The following is a 20,284-nucleotide window of genomic DNA, read 5'->3' on the forward strand; positions in this document are numbered from 1 at the left end:
CTCTAAAAAAAAAAGGAAGAGCAAAGTTGGAGAGCTAACACTGCCTTTTATTATAAAGCAACAATGATCAAAACAGTGCAGTAGTGACATAAAATAAATCAATAGACAATGTGTATATGGACTAAGTTTTGAAAAAGATGCAAAGGCAATTCAGTGAAGAAAGGCTAGTCTTCAACAAATAGTGCTGGAAAAACTGGATAGCCATATATAAAAAACAGAAACAAAAAGACTACCTTGGATCCATACCTCACATACAAATATGGACCAGGGACTTCCCTGGTGGTCCAGTGGTTAAGACTCCACGCTCCCAATGCAGGGAGCCTGGGTTCGATCCCTGGTCAGGGAACTAGATCCTTCATGCCACAACTAAAATATCCTGAATACTGCAACTAAGACCTGGTGCAGCTAAATAAATAAAATTTTTAAAAAAAAGGATCAAAATGGATATGCCTAAATATAAAACCTAACACTACAAAACTTCTAGAAGAAAACACAGGAGAAAATCTTTGTCACCTTGGGTTAGGTAAAGATTTCTTAGCTATGACAGCAAAAGAACAAATCGGTAACTTACACTTCATCAAAATTTTAAAACTTCCCTTTAAAAGACACTTTCAAGAGAATGAAAAGACAAGCCATAGACTTGAAGAAAATCTTTGCAAAGTACATATCTAATAAAGGACTTCTATCCAGTTTTTTTATAAAGAACTCTCAAAACTCAGCAAGAAAACAAACAAGTCAATAAAATGATGGGCAAAAGATCTGAACTTCAAACAACAAAGAAGATCTGAACAGACACCTCAACAAAGAAGCTATATGGATGGCAAATAAGTTCAAGAAAGGATGCTTAGCATCATTAGGTATAAGGCAAATGCAAATTAAAACCATAATGAAATATTATTACACTCCTATGAGAACAGCTAAAATTAAAGATTGACTATATCATGTGTTAGCAAGGATGTGGAGGAACTGGCACTCTCAAAGACTACTGATGGAAATATAAATGGTACAATCTCTTTGGGAAAACAGACAGCATTTATTAAAAACCTAATCATGTATCTACCACTCTATCTTAGGAGGACCCAGGAGAAAAGGAAATATATGTCCATCTATAGATTTGTAAATGAATGTTCACTGCCACTTTATTTGTAAAACCCAAAACCAGAAAGCAAACCAAATGACCATAAACAGTTGAATGGAAAAACAAATTGTGGTATATACATACAATGGAATACTACTCAGCAATTAAAAAGGAAACAACTATTGATATATGAATGAACTGCAAAATAATTCTGCTAAGTAAAGGAAGTCAGACATAAAACAAGTATATAATGTGTATGATTCTAATTACATAAAATGCTAGAAAAGGCAAAATTATCTATAATGACAGAAAGGAGATAGGGGGTTGCCTGGAGAGGGAAGTGTTGGGAGAAGCAGGAGAATTTATACAGAGGCACAAAAAATTCTGGAGGAAAAAAGTTACTACTTTGACTATGGTGATAGTTTCGCAGGTGTATACATTTGTCAAACCTTATCAAATTATACACTTTAAATACATGCAGCTTATTTTTTGTCAATTATCCTTCAATAAAGCTGTTAAAAGAAAAAAAAAAGTGCACAGATCCCCAGATCCCACCCCTACTCCACTTATAGCTGGTTTAAATTTGTCCTATCACTCCAGCAGAAGGCTGCTAGTTTATTCTCTGGAAGGGATAAAATAAAATCTCTGGACTAGGAGAACAACATGCACAATTAAGAATGGGAATACTGGGGAATTCCCTGGCAGTCCAGTGGTTAGGACTCCGAGCTTTCACCACCGAGGGCTCTGGTTGGGGAAATGAGATTCCGCAAGCCGTGCAGCACGGTCAAAAAAAATACTGAAGAGAAAAACAATATATAAATACTTATGTACTGAACTCTACCAGCCAAATGTAAAGATTGAATAAAAATATTTTCAGACATGCAGTCTCAAAAAATTTATTCTGATTACCCTTTCATGAAAGCCACAGAGGAAACGTGATACCAAAACAAACGTGTAAATCAAGAGCATGGAAGCCATGAAAATCAGGAATCAGGATTCTTGGGTTGAATCCCAAGAAAGAAATGAAGGGGATCCCCAGGATGATAATTAAGAGAACAACTGCATGAGACAGTTGTGTATCAGGCATAGAGAGGAATTCGAGAATTCCAAAAACCAAATTCAAGACAGATAAAATTATCAAATATTTATGTGACACTATACATTTTATTTATTCATTCACTATGTACTTTATCCCCACCTACCCCGAATCTAAATTATAAACTCTCTGAGGATTATTTTGCCATTGTGTCCACTGTTGTGTTCCAAAGCACCTAAAGCAATGCCTGCTATCTATTTGGTATGTAATAAAAATTTCCTTAATAAATAAAAATGCTAATTTTACCCTAAGAATCATTATGTGTAAGTAATTGGCAATAATATTCTATCTCGAAGTCACCACTTAAGTCACAATGTCAGAAGATTTTAATGTTTTAAAGATTCCTATTGGCTATTATTCCCAGTAAAAATAATTCTGTTTTTTTCAAAAACAAAATTAGTATTATTTTATCTAGTTCCCATACATGATGGAGAAACCTTGAATCAGCTGATTCCTATTTCATAAAAATCCCTACTATAGCACACAGATCCCCAGATCTTTTGATCTTACATAATCTGTCAAAAAACTTTTAAAGTACATGAACAGAAAAAGGATAAAGACTTTATCTCATTTCATTTAATATTTCATCACCTGGTGCTCTACTTCCTGAAGTAAGGATTCCAACAGTTCTGTTTCTTGTGTCAGAGATGTCTTCTGACCTATTTAAAAAACAGGAGAAGACCAACACTCAGGCTTCTTATGGTTCAAGAATAAAGTTAAATTTCATTGAACATGTTCAATAACAAGGAATCAATCTCAAGTAAGCAAAACTTCTTCATTACAGCTACCCTAAAAATTTTTTCCAGAGTTTTAATTATAGTAGCTTTGACAAGAGGATTTCAGAACCAACCCTAACTACAGTTACAAAGGACAATGCAGGGTCTATTAAATACTTCTAAGAAATATACAGTGACAGTATACTTTGTAATGAAATTAACATTATTGCTTCTTCTAAAGGAATATAAAGCTATAGAAAACTAACATTTTTAATCAATCAACTATTCTAAAATAATTCCTCCCCCCAAATTTAAATGCAGCCTAAAAAGATGAATGTAGTTAAGTGGGCCATTTGTTTATATTAAATGTCAGCAAGAGGTATGTGCTTTGAACATAATAGGAACCTGTAAAAAAGAATGTCCAGAGAGGAAAACAGTCTCAAAGAAGCTGGAAACACAGAAGGATAAAGGAATTATTGTTACAGAAATTATTATTATAGAGAAGCAAGAAAGAAACTGCTTTACATGACACAAAAACAAAACAAAACAAAAAAAAGATAGGCACGCTTGCCAAATCAGACCACCTACTTTGTAAATCACAAAGTCTGAAGAGCTGGAAGCATATCCCATGAAGTTAGCAGAAGTTGTATCAATTTGGTGTAATGTTAATTGATACAGAGGAACAATTAACAGGTAGAACTTCTATTTTTTAAAGCAATCTTTTCCTAGCCTATAATAACTCACCAACCACTGAACCTCAAGGAGGTTCAAAGCACCATGTACACAAGCAGCATAGAAAAACTCACCCATCAGTGTTATAAGCTTATTCTTCAGCTGTGTGTCTAACCGTGCAATCATCATCTCCACCGCATTTCTAATTTCCCGAACACGCTCATCTTTTGCACTTCTGACAGCTTCGACATTTCTTTCCTAGAAGATAAGCAGGTAAAAAAATTTTAGGACTCCTCTGGTGGCGCAGTGATTATGAATCCACCTGCCAATGCAGGGGACACGGGTTCGATCCCTAATCCGGGAAGATCCCACATGCCACGGAGCAACTAAGCCCGTGCGCCACAACTACTGAGCCTGTGCTCTAGAGCCCGCGAGCCACAACTACTAAGCCTTTGTGCCACAACTAGTGAAGCTCGTGCACCTAGAGCCCATGCTCCACAACAAGAGAAGCCACTGCAATGAGAAGCCCGCACACCGCAACGAAGAGCAGCCGCTCGCCACAACTCGAGACGGCCCGTGCACAGCAACAAAGACCCAACGCAGCCAAAAATAAATAAATAAATTTATAAAAAAATTTTAATTGAAGAATTTTTTTAAATAGAAGTAAACAGACATTAATGCAATCACTGCAATTATTCTTAAAGTCAGCTGAATTCCTGAAACTCAGAAAAAAATTCTTAAACAATTAAAGCATAACAAAGTACACAATATTTTAACAGTTAAACAGAAAGATATGTAATTACAAAAAAAACTGCTTTGGGTAACACATACAAAACACATACTCAAAGCCCCAATCATATAGGAAACCACTGTTCAAAACCAAAAAATTATACTAAAGCCAGTTCACATCACACAAAACTCTAAAACAAATGAAAAATTTGAAAAACCACATCTACTCCAATTTACAAAGTTTTAAATTTTTTTCAGAACGAAACAAACAAAGAAAAAAATAGGGTTTTTAAAGATTGCTGAGCACATAGTTTTTTTAATAGCATACTACCAAAAATAAAAAGCAATCTTTCCTATACTTAGTATTATTATAAGCACAGCAGTGAAAATCTCAAACTAGAACAACCTCCCTAATGCCCAAATTAAAATGCTGTCAAGAGAAAATAATAGAAAAAAAGGTAACTAAACGAAGGCCAAATAGAAGCCATCCAACTTGTTTATATTCCAAAATGACTTTGTGTAGCATACATGTAACTCAAAAACATTATTTTCTGTATAAAGAATGTTATAAATGATGATCTCGATCTTGATTCCTACATGAGTACAATAAAGACAACATCTTGAGTTAGGAATGGTCTGCAAACCTCAGGAATAACTGTCATTCTGGTAACTTTAAACAAAATATATTCCAAAAGTATATTTAGTACTTAAATGTTTGATGCTTATTACATTTTCCCATAGAAATATTACAAATGGTAAATAGCTCACCAGAGCTCTTTGACCCATTCAGTATCTAAAGAGTAGTGTTTAATATTACTCTTTGAATTCTTCAGTTTTAATTCAGGACATCAGAAATAGTTCATTCCCTGGTAGCAGAAACTCTCCCAAAGAATGAATGACTTAATGACTGTAAAAGTCAATACTGATTCTGTTTAGGAGTCAATTACTGACTATGTAACAAACAGGTTTATTTAATTCATTCACTGATTCGCTATTTCTGCATAAGAGGAGGCAATTCTCTGGCTCCAACTTCAGAACAGGCAAGGGGTTTGGATGCAAATTCCTCAGCTAGTTTGAAGTTGGTGAGAACTATATCTTATCAAAATTTCAAATCTTGAGTTCAACATCTGATTGGTTTATATTATGAAAAATATATATTATAGACTATAAAAGGGATAATGATCTTTCAGTAGTAGTCTTACCACTTCTTGAACTAAGCTGATCAGTTCCATGAGACGCCGACGAAGTTTGGCTACCTCTTCATTCACTTTAGTAACATGCTGCTCATAAATTTCCGCCAAAGGTTTAAAGGTATGTCCACCATGCTATTTAAAGTAATGAGTAGTTTTTGAACATTTCCATATATCTCATCTGCATTTACATTCCTTCCTTAACACTCTATGGATACTAATAAACTGGTAAATAATTTCAAATGAATTTTATCTTTTGGCTGCCTTCACTTTGTTAAAACAGGCCAGAGTTTGCTTAAAATCACTTGGCCCATATAGGAAATCCTTCAAGATTTTAGATAATGGACTTTAGCAAAATGTTTACTTATCTAGAAGTTTTCACTCATTAGAAAGAAGCAAAATCCTTAACAATGGCCGAAACCACCTGACACAACCTTATTTGTCACTCTTCTTTTGGTCAGTACTAGCCTTCTTCCATGACCTCAAACCTCTTCCCACAGCCCATTGCAAAAGAAACATCTTATTCAAAAATAATTCTCTTTCATCCACCCTGTCCAAATTCTCCACCCACTTAACTCCTACTCAATCCTTTGGAGCTTAACTCAGGGTCAGGTCCCATGGTTATTCACTCTCACCAGCACTGTATACTTATTCCTAATATTTATCACAACAGTAATTAAGTACAGAACTAGTTGTTTGATATCTGCCGTGTTCATCTCTGAACCCCTAGTCTCTAGCACAAATGAATAAATTAGAAAGGTACTTGAGGAAGAAAGATTAAAAAAAAATCATAAGAACTAGATGTCTGCATTCATATTGTTTCACAAATGTCTATAAAGTTTTTGTTCCATTTTAAAGAAACTAAAATTGGAAATCACAGCCAGGATATCAGATCAACTGATATGAGTAGACATTTTACAGGTTTTTAATTAAAATAAAATATTTATGTAAGGGTTGCACATCATACATCAAAATCTCCCAACAAAAGAAGTTTCTCTGGAATAAGAGAAGGTACAATACCTTCCGCTATAAAGCAGATACTTTCATTCTATAAACAGGGTAAACATTTTAACTTTCATTCTATAAACAGAGTAAAATGATATTACTTTCTATCTAAAACAAACAAATATTTCAGTGCTTTCTACACTCTAAATAATATGCTGAATTTGTTCCGCTTACCATTCCTCCCCAAAGTGCACACTGATGGCAGATACACTTCTTACAAGTCCAGCAAAATACACTAAGTTTTTCATGGTGATTTTCACATCTATACATTATGAAAAAAAAGTACAGTTATAAATTAAATAAATTTAAAAACTGGAACATAGTTACTGCAACAAATTCCTAAGTTTGGGCAAACAGGTCAGTCAATTTTAAATGACTATATCTCAGGAAATATAAAATGTACTCCATGGCTTCTGTGAATTAAGCCGAACAATTACATGTAGAGACAATTTTTTTTAAGTATTGTTTTCATCCATCTATAAGGACTTTAAAATTACATGAAAAATGCAGACTAGTTTCTATTTAAAGTACAAAGATAACATCATTTCTGAGAAACTGTATAGACGATAAATTCTATCCTATTACTACATTTTGGGCAAATCAGATTATGTGTCCATGCCTACATGAGCATGTATGCATGCACACTTTTTCTACATGTGACCAAAGTCAACAATAACCAAGACACAGGTGATTAATTGCACAATACCAGATCCTCATTAGAAATGAACAATTCAATTTAAAAAAGTTTTCCCTTAAACTGAATAACCACAAGCAAAAGAATAAAGTTGGACATGGTTATTAATTGAATTGTGTGCCCCCAAATTCCTACACTGAAGCCCTAATGTAATTGTATTGGGAGTTAGGGCCTTTAAGGAGGTAATGAAGGTTAAATGAAATCACAGGGGTGGAGGCCTACCCAACAGGACTGGTGTCCTTACAAGAAGAGAATGAGACAGCAGGAGTGTGCACTCACAGAGAAAACGCCACGTGAGGATGGAGTGAGAAGTAGCTCTATCCTAGTCAAGGAGAGAGGCCTCACCAGATACCAACCCTGACAATACCTTGACCTTGGACTACCAGCCTCTGAAACCATGAGAAAATAAATTTTGTTGTTTAAGCCACCCAGCCTGTGGTATTCTGTTATGGCAGCCCTAGTAGTTAAATACCTTTAAGTTAAATACCTTTAACTTATACCATATTAAAAAAGTAACTTAAAATAGATCAAAGACCTGAACATAAGACCTAAAATGATAAAACTCTTAAAAGAAAACACAGGAGAAAAGCTTCATGATACAGGATTTGGCAATGATTTCTTGGGTATGACACCAAAATCACACACAACAAAAGTAAAAATAGATAAATTGGACTATATCAAAATTAACAACTTCTGTACATTAAAAGACACAATAAACAGAGAAAAAGGGCAATCTATGGAATGGGAGAAAATAGGAACAGAAAGTAAAATGGTGGGAAATAGGAAATTATTGTTTAATGAATTGAGAGCTTCAGATTTGCAAAATGAAAAAATTCTGGAGATTTGCTGTACAACAACGTGCATACACTTAACACTATGAACTATATACTTAAAAATGGTTAAGATAGTAAATATTATGTTGTTTCTTTTGCCGCAATTTAAAAAATTGTTTCTCTTGCCTATAAAGGGGACACACTGTTGCAATTTTAAAAAGCTTTTCACTGATAAATCACACTGAGCTTACAGAAAATACCTAAATAGGTCGACAATTTGTATTTCTCATTTATAAGTAATCTGAATATCCAATAGGAAATTAATAAAAGCATGAAGAAACAGCATATTAGATACTATCTCATTTAGCATGATTTCCACACTACCGAATTTAGAATATAGCTTTTACAATATAGGAAATTTATCAGAACCATTATTAATCAATGGCTTATATATAGGCACCTTTAGCAAACCCAAGGGGGGGCCAGTAGGCATCAAGAAGCAAAGAAGAGAGATTAGTAATTAGCAAATTGTGGCAGTTCTAATCCTTTATGAGAGGCTTTAATAAAAGAAGTCAGAGTTAGAGGGTCTTTCCAAATAGAGACACCCACACCATGCCAGAAGAAAATTGTCTTAGTGTTCACCTAGGAAGCTTAAACTTTCAATAATGTCATTAAAATACCATGTGGCACAATCTATGAAACACTTGAACAAAGAAACTAAGGACATACTTGTCCTTTTCATTTTCTTCATGTTTGGTGAGACTGCAGAGTTGAAGAGTATCAAGCTGCTGTGTTACTTCTTCTGCCCAACGACAGTTGACTAGTTCTCGTAGCTGGAGTGGAGCACTGGAGAGAAAATATACATACATGTACTCTCAGTCAGGAATTTGAGATCATTTTCTAAAACACATTTCAAAGGTAAATACTGAGGTGACAAATGTGTTAACTCAATGGGGGGAATCCTTTCACAATGTATATGTGTATCAAACAATCACATTTTATACTTTAAATACCTTACAATTTTGTCAATTATACCTCAACAAAGCTGGAAAAAAAAGGAAATTATAAATCAAGAAAAAATAAACACTCTTCAGAATAGGGCTCACAATCATATTCATACCATATTACTATCAAAATAGTAACAAAGACACAATGAAAAGTATGGTTTGTAACTTATTTTTACAATGATGTATCATTTACAAAAAAAACTGAATAAAAAAATTAGCAATTCAGATTACAAACTGAATTCTTTTTTTTTTTTCCCCAGTACGCGGGCCTCTCACTGCTGTGGCTTCTCCCGTTGCAGAGCACAGGCTCCGGACACGCAGGCTCAGCGGCCATGGCTCACGGGCCCAGCCGCTCCGCGGCATGTGGGATCTCCCCAGACCGGGGCACGAACCCGTGTCCCCTACATCGGCAGGCGGACTCTCAACCACTGTGCCACCAGGGAAGCCCCAAACTGAATTCTTAATTCCTTAGTCTAAAGCTATACTCTCCAAAATGACAGCCACTACTCATATGTGACTATTTAAATTAAAAATTCAAATTAGTTAAAAAAAAAAAAGAAAATTTCTTTACACAGTACACTAGGCTTACTTCAAGTGCTCTACTGCCACAGTTGACAGCAAGGCTATAGAACATTTCCATCATACAGAAAGTTCTATTTGATACTGCTGATCTTCTTAAAAGTTAGTATGAAAAAAGTGAACAGTACATGAAGAAAAATGGGCAAAAGATATGAAGTAGTTTAAGAAAAAAAGAAATTATAAATGGCTAAAAATGTTTTAATAGATGCTCAGTTTCAATCATTTTTTTAAAAAGCAGATTAAAAACGAGATACCATTTTTCACTTAGCAGAATGACAAAAAAATAAATGACTGGTAATACCCAGTGTTGGCAAGAATGTGAGGAAGAAGCATTTTCAATATCTATTATTAGGAACATAAAATGGTAAAAAGACCTTTCCCTTCAATGCAATCTGGCATCATTTGAAATAACCAAAAATGGAAACAACCTATATGTGTCTCAATATAAGCATAAAAAAAAAAAAAACAATGTATAATCTTACAGTGGATTATTATTCAAACACTGATTTTAAATGACATATATGTACATATGATCAATAAAGGCATCACCATATGTTACATGGAAAAAAAAGCAAAGCAAAATAATATTATATCATTTGTACTTTTTAAGAAAACATTTATATGCATACATCAGTACATATATAGAAAAATGTCTAGAAGAACAGGTATCCAAACCTAACACTAACAATTTCTTCTGAAAGTTAAATCATGAAAATATCAAGTCAGGTATCAGAATCAGAAACCTTTTTATTACTATCTGGATTTTTTTTAACAGAAACTTTATTTTTTTTTTTAGTTACAAAAGGTAAGTTAAGAAGTTACACAATGATTTTCCAAAAGAAAGTAAACAATGTAATGTGTTCTACATAATTCTAAGTCAGGTAAATTAGTCTGCATTTCTTTATCGAGATAGATTGCTTATTTTCTTTTCAACTGTATTTGCAAGGAGTAGAAATGTGGCAGGTTGCAGAAAGAATGTTATGAGTATTAGGACACACGCTGACCCCATCACCTTACTACTTTCCAAATTCACAAATAATCATAGTAAAACACTTACCGGCAATGAGGACATTGAGCTCTCTGCTCTGTCAGCCAGCGCTAAGGAGGCAAAAAAATTAGATTTTGATTGCAGATAACACCATTAATTTGTACATACTGAAACCTTACATACCAAATTTAATGAGTTTAACTCTCTAGTGCCTGCATTAATTATAGGGATACATATAGAATAGCAAGCAATCTGTCTCATTATCATCGCGACAGGAATAAATTTTCAAAGGCACAGAACTCATTCCAAAATAATTACTAGGAAGCTATTCTCTCACAGGGAAGAAAGTGATCCTAGGACTCTGGATCTCACAGGGAAGGTGTGAATAATCTTCACAAAAATAATAATGATATTGTTACTACCCCCCCCAAAATAAGCCACTATGATGATTTTCTTCTAACTAACCCACCACCATAAAATCTCTGAGGAATTTTAAGGTACTACTAAATTCCTTTTTGAAAAGCAATCTAATTGTAAGGTATATACATTATGGCTATATAAATTAGACAGAAAAACATAAATAAGCAATACAGCAAAACTTTGTCTTAAAAGAGTTCTACAGTTCAGTCATTTAAACATCTATATAACCTGGTTTCCTCGTAATTATAAAAAGTTTTACAAGAGAATAATATCTCTACTAAACCTCAAATTCTATTAATTTAACCATTTTAGTTATTATTGGATAGGGAGCAGTTTTACACCATATACAAAGGAGATGCTAATACCTTTCCAAAAACAATAGCTCCATGGTTAAATATTTTGTTTTAATTGTCTGGTAAACAGGTTTTGAGGTAAATAAATATATAATCCAATAGCTATGTACTCTCAATATCTGTTATTTCTGTTTATCCCTTCCTATTTCTATGAAAGAACCTAAGCTTTTACCTAAAGTCAAATAATTAACTCAGAAATAAAATTCCCAAGGAATCCTTAAAGAACAATAGAAGATTAAATAGGGGGAAGTGTACTTCATACCACAGAAAATAAAGCTGTAAGAAAAAAAATAGATGGGAAAGGATTCCATTAACAACCCTGAACATCATTTCTTTGGTCCCTGAGCAAAACAAGATTTAGGTCAGGTTTCTTTCCCTCAAACAATGCTCTGCTAAAGTCATAGCACTCCTCCAGAACTGGTCTCAGCCCACACCTCTCTAGCCTCATCTTCTACCTCACCCTAGGGGATCCAGCAAGATTAAGTCTTTAAATATGTTTCCCCTCTCTGCCCAGGATATTCAACAACTCTCTTTAACTAGATTATTCCGGCTCATCCTTTAGATTTCAGATTACATGTCACTTCCTCCAGAAAACTCCCTGACTGACTATAGACTATTTAAATACCACTGTCATGCTTTACCACAGTAACCTGTACTTCCTCTTTCATTGTACCTATAACACTTGGTATACTGACTTGTTTGTCTCCCCTGCCCTACTAAAGTAAAAGCCCTATAAAGGTTGGGACCATGGTAAGGAATGACACAGTCTATATTTTTTATTATGCCCCTCCCTTCCAGTCAAAACAGGCTTATTGCTATAATATATACCACTCTTGGCATCCTATTTGTGTATTTGCTTATACTGTCCCTCTAGCCACGTGCTGTCCCATGGGAATGTCCACTGATTATGTCCATAATACTTTCCTGCCTATCCCAGGCTAGTGATCTTTCCCTTCTCTTATTATTTGTGGCATTTTTACCTTGTATTCTATAATCTAATTTAATCACAAAACAAATATGGCAATTTTAATACTTTGAGGAAAAACAATGTTTCTACCAAACCAAAACCAAAGGTAAGAACCACTGATACAATATTAGTACTCAAATAATATTAAAGAAACACCTTTGTAGCAATTCCCTCACATTCAATTTAAGAATTAATTTCTCGGGCTTCCCTGGGTGGTGCAGTGGTTAAGAATCTGCCTGCCAGTGCAGGGGACACAGGTTCTAGCCCTGGTCTGGGAAGATCCCACATGCTGCGGGGCAACTAAGCCCATGCGCCACAACTACTGAGCCTGCACTCTAGAGCCCGCAAGCCACAACTACTGAAGCCCGCGCACCTAGAGCCCGTGCTCCGCAACAAGAGAAGCCACTGCAGTGAGAAGCCCACGCACAGCAACAAAGAGTAGCCCCCGCTCGCTGCAACTAGAGAAAGCCCGCACGCAGCAAAGAAGACCCAACACAGCCAAAAATAAATAAATAAATAAAATTTAAAAAACAAGAATTAATTTCTCTCCTTCATTAAATGGAAGAATCACAAGCTTGAGACATTATTCAAACCTGAGTCTTATTCCTAGCTCTGGCACTTACTATGCGACACCAGACACGTGACTGATCTCAAATTTCCTCATATGCAACAAGAGAATCAGCATTCCTACTCTGCAAAGCTGTTTAAGGGAAATCCTCAACAAAAACCTAGCAAACCAAATTCACAAAGAGTATACACCTTGACCAGGTGGGATTTATTCCTGGGATACAAGGATAGTTCAACCTACAAAAATCATTCAATATAATACATCACATTAAGAAATATAATAATATATTATAATATATTAATATATCAATATATCAATTATATCAATATATCGATTATATCAATTTTATATATATATCAATATAATATATCAATATATCAATTATATCAATATATCAATTATATCAATTATATATATTATATATAATATAATTGATATATCAATATATAGATATATATCAATTAAATTGATATATCAATTATATATATCAATATATCAATATATCAATTATATCAATTATAATATATAATATATATATAATTATCTATATCTATATATAATATATATAATTTTATATATATTATATATAATATATCAATTACATCAATTATGTATATCAATATATCAATCATACCAATATAATATATCAATTATATCAATTATATTATATATAATATATATAATATAACTGATATAATATATCTATATATATATCAATATATATTGATATATTATATCAATTAAATTGATATAATGTATCAATATATATTAATATATCAATATCAATTATATATATATCAATTATAATATATCTATATATATTATATATAATTATATATATTATATATATCAATTATAATATATCAATATAATAATCACATTAAGAAAATGAAGGAAAAACCCACATGATCATCTCAATGGATACAGAAAAGGCATCTGACAAAATCTAATATCCTTTCATAATAAAAACACTCAGACTTCCCTGGTGGCGCAGTGGTTGAGAGTCCGCCTGCTGATGCAGGGGGCACAGGTTCGTGCCCCTGTCCGGGAAGATCCCACATGCCGCAGAGCGGCTAGGCCCGTGAGCCATGGCCGCTGAACCTGCGTGTCCGGAGCCTGTGCTCCGCAACGGTAGAGGCCACACCAGTGAGAGGCCCGCGTACCACAAAAAAACCAAAAACAAACAAACAAAGAAACACTCAAGAAACAGGAAAAGAAGGAAACTTCCTCAACTTGATAAAAGTTCATACATAAAAAACCCACAGCAAACATCATACTCAATGGTGAAAGACTGGAAACTTGTCACAAAGTTAGAGGGCTCATATTTCCTGATTTCAAAGTTTACTACGAAGCTACAGTAAATTAAAAGTTTGGTACTGGCATAAGGACAATGAAATAGAATAGAGAGCCCAGAAATAAACAGAAAGGGACAAATAGTCTATGATTCCATTTATACGAGGTAGTCAAATTCATAAAGAAGGAACAGTGGTTACCAGGGGTTGGGGGAGGGTAATGGACCAAAGTAATAAAACTACACATCCTTGTCTTTTTCCTGATCTTAAGGGGGAAGTATGTACTACTACATACCTATAAGAATGGCTAAAATTCAAGACTGAACATACCAATACCAAGTGTTGGCATTAACATGGAAGAATGGGAACTCTCATACACTGCTGTTGAGAATGTAAAATGATTCAATTATTTTAGAAAACAGTTTGACAATTTGTTAAATTGTCATATTTAACAAATAGGTGTATGTAGGTATGTAAACAAATAGGTGTATGTAAACAAATAGGTGTATGTAGGTATGTAAACATACACCTACGATATGATATAGCCATTCCACTCCTATTTACCCAAGAGAAATGAAAGCTTAAGTCCATTGAAAGACTTGTATACAAACATTCATAGCAGTTTTCTTCGTAAATGCCCAAAACTAGAAGCAACCTGTATGTCCATCAGCAAGTGAATGGATAAACAAATTACGGCATATGCATACAACGGAATGCTACTATGCAGCAATAAAAAGAAATACTATTTTTTAATTTTATTTATTTTTTTATATAGCAGGTTCTTATTAGTTATCTATTTTATACATATTGGTATATGTACGTCAATCCCAATCTCCCAATTTATCCCATCACCACCCCCACCTCCCCCTGCCACTTTCCCCCCTTGGCATCCATACACTTGTTCTCTATGTCTGTATCTCTATTTCTGCCCTGCAAACCGGTTCATCTGTACCATTTTAAAAAGGAATACTATTGATACAACAACATAGATGAATCTCAAAATAATTTTGCTGAGAGAAAAAAGCCAGACCCTTAAGAGTACATACTATAAGATTCCATTTGTATAAAATTCTAGAAAATGCAAACTTATTTATAGTGATAGAAAGCAGATCACTGGTTGCTTGAGAACAAGACAAGAGGAGGCAGGGACTACCAAGAGGCACAAAGAAACTTCTGTGGATTAGAGATATGTTCATTATCTTGACTGTAGGGATGGTTTTTCAAGTGTATACATTTGTCAAAACTTATCAAACTGTGTACTTTAAATACGTGCAGTTTATTGTATGTCAAATATACCTAATTTTAAAAGGTTGAAAAATTAAGAACAAAGTCAATAATTATTGGCAAATTGCTACCAATGTTAAAAATCAAGAGGGGGTAAGAAAAAACTGGATGAGAAAGATGTGGCAAAATAACGGGAAAAAATACAAAAGAGCAACAGGTATTGAGAGAAAATCAGCTGAGTACAGCTAGATAAATGAAGACCTGGCCTGAAAACACAGCCAATGTTCCTGCTTTTGGGTATGCCTGTGGAGGCATCAGGGAGTTGTGGGTAGAGTGCTGGCCTGGGGATAAGTTTAGTCTTGGTCTGTCACCAACTACTACGTGACTTTGGACAAGTCTATTCATGCGTCTGGGCCTTAGTTTGTTAAAATGACACAAGTATCTGGACTGCCAAAGATAGTTCAATTTCTGTGGACAAATGAACAGAGATGAGATGGAAGAGAAGGGAAAGCATTCAAATAAACAATATTACAATATGATTGTGTGGAGTGCTCAGCGTCTCAAGGACTTTGCTCCTGTAATTACCCCTCCTCTCTCCAATTATTCTCGACTGGTTCAGTCCCAGGAAGGTATAAACCTTCTCCTAAAAGATGACTCTCAACATCCCCCTTCAACCCATTACCTTGTTTCTCCCCTTTACAACAAGATTCTGTGACAGTTCTTATACTTGCTGTCTCATTCTCCTCCCACTCTCTGACATCAAGTTTTTGCCCCCACTGTTCCACTGAAACTACTTATCGGGGTCACCAATAACCTACATATTCTCAAATCCAAGGGATTTCCCTGGTGGTCCAGTAGTTAAGACACTGCACTTCCTGGTCACGGAACTAAGATCCCGCGTGCTGCGCAGTGCAGCCAAAAAAAAAAAAAAAAGAAAGAAAAAATCAGATCCAATGGTCAATTCCCAGGCTAGAACCATATGACACAGCTAAACTACTCTCTTTTTTTTTTTAGTTTTTTATTTTATTTATTTATTTATTTTTGGCTGTGTTGGGTCTTCGTTGCTGTGTGTGGGCTTTCTCTAGCTGCAGCAAGCGGAGGCTACTCTTTGTTGTGGTACACGAGCTTCTCATTGTGGTGGCTTCTCTTGTTGAGGACTCTAGGCACGCAGGCTTCAGTAGTTGTGGCACGCAGGCTCAGTAGTTGTGGCTCGCGGGCTCTAGAGCACAGGCTTAGTAGTTGTGGCACACAGGCTTAGTTGCTCCACGGCATGTGGGATCTTCGTGGGCCAGGGATCGAACCCGTGTCCCCTGCATAGGCAGGCAGATTCTTAACCACTATGCCACCAGGGAAGCCCTAAACTACTCCTTTTTGAAACATGTTTTTCAGTTGAATTCTGTGATGCCTCACTACTCCTGGCTCCTTCTTATTATCCTGCTGAATCCTTCTCCTAACATCTAAACACTGAGTGACCCAGAGTTCAGACCTAAAAATGTCTTCCCACAGGAGGTAATCTGGTGGTCTGATCTAGTCCCCTGCCTTTAAATACTATCTATATGCTAATTATTCAATCTCTCTAACGTCCCCTTCCTCAAATCCAGGTTCATTCCCCTTCCTCAAATCCAGGTTCATATTTCCAACTGTCAACCTCTCCAATTAGATGTATAATAAACATCTCAAACTTTACATATTAAAATAAAAAAACTTTATACATTAAAAGGGTGAATTTTATGTTATGTGAATTATATCTAAATTTTTTTAAGATTTTAAAAATTACAAGTATTGTAATAAAGTGAACTAGTCCAAAATTTTGAACTGGAGTATCACAGAGTCACAAATTGGTTTTTTGTTTCTTTTTTTTTTTTTAAACAAAGAACTATATTTAATCATACCGCGGGCTTCCCTGGTGGCACAGTGGTTAAGAATCAGCCTGCCAATGCAGGGGACATGGGTTTGAGCCCTGGTCCAGCAAGATCCAACATGCTGCGGAGCAACTAAACCCATGTGCCACAACTACCGAGCCCGCAAGCCACTACTGAAGCCCTCGTGCCTACAGCCTGTACTCCTCAACAAGAGAAGTCACCACAATGAGAAGCCAGCGCACCACAACAAAGAGTAGCCCCCAATCACCACAACTAAAGAAAGCCCACGTGCAGCAACGAAGACCCAACGCAGCCAATAATAAATTAATTAATAAAAAATCATATTGCTCTCACTAGCAAAAACAATGGTTTTCTGTAGTTACTACGTAAAATGTAATTTAAAAGTAAAAAAAAAAAAACACTTTTACATCTATAACCTACCCAAATCTGTTCTTCCCTCAGTTTTTTCTATTTCAGAATGGGAAACCATTAATTCACCCAGATGCTGTAAAAAACTTTCCTCACATCCCATCTGTATGAAAATCCATTGATTCTACCTTCAAAACATACCCAGAATTGCCCTATTTTTCACCACCTTCACTGTTACCATTCTGGTCTAAACTACCATTCATCTTTAAAGCACATCCTAACTGCTCTCTTCACTCTCTCCCCATCTGCCTACAGTCCACTTTCCACACAGTAGCCAGAGTGATAGCTTTCAAAACATTAATTACTTCAAATCACTCAAAAGCTTTCAATAGCTAGCAGCACACTTAAAATAAAATCCAAGGTCTTGACCAAGGCCTCTAGCTACATCTTCAAACTCATTTCCTTTCCCTCTCTCCCTCTGTCCACTTTGCTCTAAACACACTGCTTCTTTGGTATTTCTCAACACACTAAACATATTTCTTTCTCACGGTGTTTGCCCCTTTTGATTTCTGTGCCTGGGACTTTCTTTCCCTACATATTCCCATCACTCTCATCCTGGTCTCTGCTCAAATGCCATCTACTCAGAGAGACCTTCCCAGATTACTCTAACTAAAATAGCTACCAACCTGCCAGTTACCTCTCAAAGTCCCTACTCTATACCCTAAGCCAGTTTCATTTTTCTTTATGCTATGAAGAATATCTAACATATAGCCATTTACTTTTTTGCCTATATCCCAACTAGAAAACAAGGCAATTCCTTGAGAAGTCAGTGCCTAACTCCAAGTCCACAATTAATATTTGTTCAATGAATGAACAAATGAATGGTGAATTCAGGAACCAGAACAACTCTGAAAAAGGAAGGTTAGAACCATATTATTCAGACAGTCTGAATATAAGGCTAATGTTCTTGGACTTTATCCTTCAGGCAATAAATCTCTGAGGCTTCTGGGAGGGAAAAAGAATGACATTACTGGAAAATATCAATATGGCAGCAGGATACAAAATGGACGAGAGAAGAAAAGACTCAAGACAGAGAGATCAGTTAGATAGTAACTATAATTATCTAAGCATGAGGTAATAGATGTCTGTATTTCTCTATTAGGATGGTAATAATAAGAACAGAAAGGTAGGACAGATATAAATGACACTAGGAGATAACTGACAAGACAAAAATTATTGGTGTCAGAGGTTTCAAGTTTGATTAGTAGAAAAGAACAAACAAACAAAAAAATTCAAAAAGAGTCAATTTGAGAAAATAATAGGAAGAATTTGATCTAGAACAAAGTTCAAGATGCTGGAAGGACAATCAGATAAGACATTTATAGGTCAATGCTGAAGGAGTAGATTTAGGAGCCATGCACACAGATGATAGTTAAACCTGCAACAGTAAATCAAATTTCTCAAAGTAGATAAAAATTTCCCAGAAACTTCATAATAGAGAATGCCAGCGCAATATTTAAGAAATAAATACTTGTAAGGAACAGGAGGTGGAAGAGGAAAAGTGAAGAAATGAAGAATCAATGAGTGGACTTCCCTGGCAGTCCAGTGGTTAAGACTTCGCCTTCCAATGCAGGGGGTGTGGGTTTGATCCCTGGTCCAGGAGTTAAGATCCCACATGCCTCAGGGCCAAAAAACCAAAACACATAAAACAGAAGCAATATTGTAACAAATTCAATAAAGACTTTAAAAATGGTCCACGTAAAAAAAAAAAAAAAAAAACTTAACAAAAAAAAGAATCAGTGAGGTATAAGGTAATAACCAGAGATCATATGTATGCTGAACCTTCATCAAAAGAGCTGAGTCCAGATCTACTCTACCAATAAATTAACTACAGTGATAGAGGCCAATTACTTAATTTCTCTAGCTTCATTCAGCTTTACCATTTATAAAACATAATGATATGTATGAGTTGCTATTTTTACAATAGAATAATACAACACCTTACAAATGGAGAGTACATTTTAGTTTTTTTTTTAAACAAGTGTCCACCATCAGCCTTTTTCTTTTTTTGTTGTTGTGGACCTTTTTTTTTTTTTAATTTTTATTTTTGGCTGCGTTGAGTCTTCATTGCTGCACACGTACCCCCCCTAGTTGCAGGGGGTAGGAGCCACTCTTCGCTACGGTGTGCAGGCTTCTCACTGCAGTGGCCTCTCCCGTTGCAGAACACGGGCTCCAAGCGTGCAGGCTTCAGTAGTTGTGGCTCGCGGGCTCTAGAACACAGGCTCAGTATCTGTGGCGCAAGGGCTTCATTGCTCCATGGCATGTGGGATCATCCCGGACCAGGGCTCGAACCCGTGTCCCCTGCACTGGCAGGCGGATTCCTAACCACTGCGCCACCAGTGAAGTCCCGATGTGGGCCATTTTTAAAGTTTTTATTGAATTTGTTACAATATTACTTCTGTTTTATGTTTTGGTTTTTTGGTGAAGAGGCATGTGGGATCTTAGCTCCCCAACCAGGAATCGAACCTCCCACCCCCTGCATTGGAAGGTGAAGTCTTAACTACATTTTAGTTTCTAAATTACCTTTTAGCTTATCTCATTTAATGCCACAACCATCCTGTGAGACAGATCTTGTTATCCACATTCTATTGTTTGAGAAAACAATGCTAAGATCAAGTCTCTCAGTTTATGAGTGGGAGAAC

General features: G+C 35.5%; 1 protein-coding gene across 15 annotated transcripts in view; it reads right to left on the reverse strand.

Moving 5' to 3' along the window:
* The window catches only part of TRIM37 (tripartite motif containing 37), a 163,907-nt gene that overhangs the window by 140,349 nt on the left and 3,274 nt on the right, over positions 1–20,284 (reverse strand). For 14 of the 15 annotated variants that reach the window (XM_073797197.1, XM_073797198.1, XM_073797188.1 and 11 more), the window contains exons 3-8: positions 10,597–10,637; positions 8,683–8,799; positions 6,661–6,748; positions 5,494–5,616; positions 3,697–3,820; positions 2,766–2,833 (exon numbers count right to left, since the gene is read on the reverse strand). In XM_073797197.1, coding sequence (XP_073653298.1) covers positions 2,766–2,833; positions 3,697–3,820; positions 5,494–5,616; positions 6,661–6,748; positions 8,683–8,799; positions 10,597–10,637 — 561 coding nt within the window. The remainder of the gene's footprint in view (positions 1–2,765; positions 2,834–3,696; positions 3,821–5,493; positions 5,617–6,660; positions 6,749–8,682; positions 8,800–10,596; positions 10,638–20,284) is intronic. The other variant, XM_073797194.1, reaches the window with a different exon arrangement.

This window comes from Tursiops truncatus, chromosome 20 (genome assembly GCF_011762595.2).
Source record: "Tursiops truncatus isolate mTurTru1 chromosome 20, mTurTru1.mat.Y, whole genome shotgun sequence".
NCBI lineage: Eukaryota > Metazoa > Chordata > Mammalia > Artiodactyla > Delphinidae > Tursiops > Tursiops truncatus.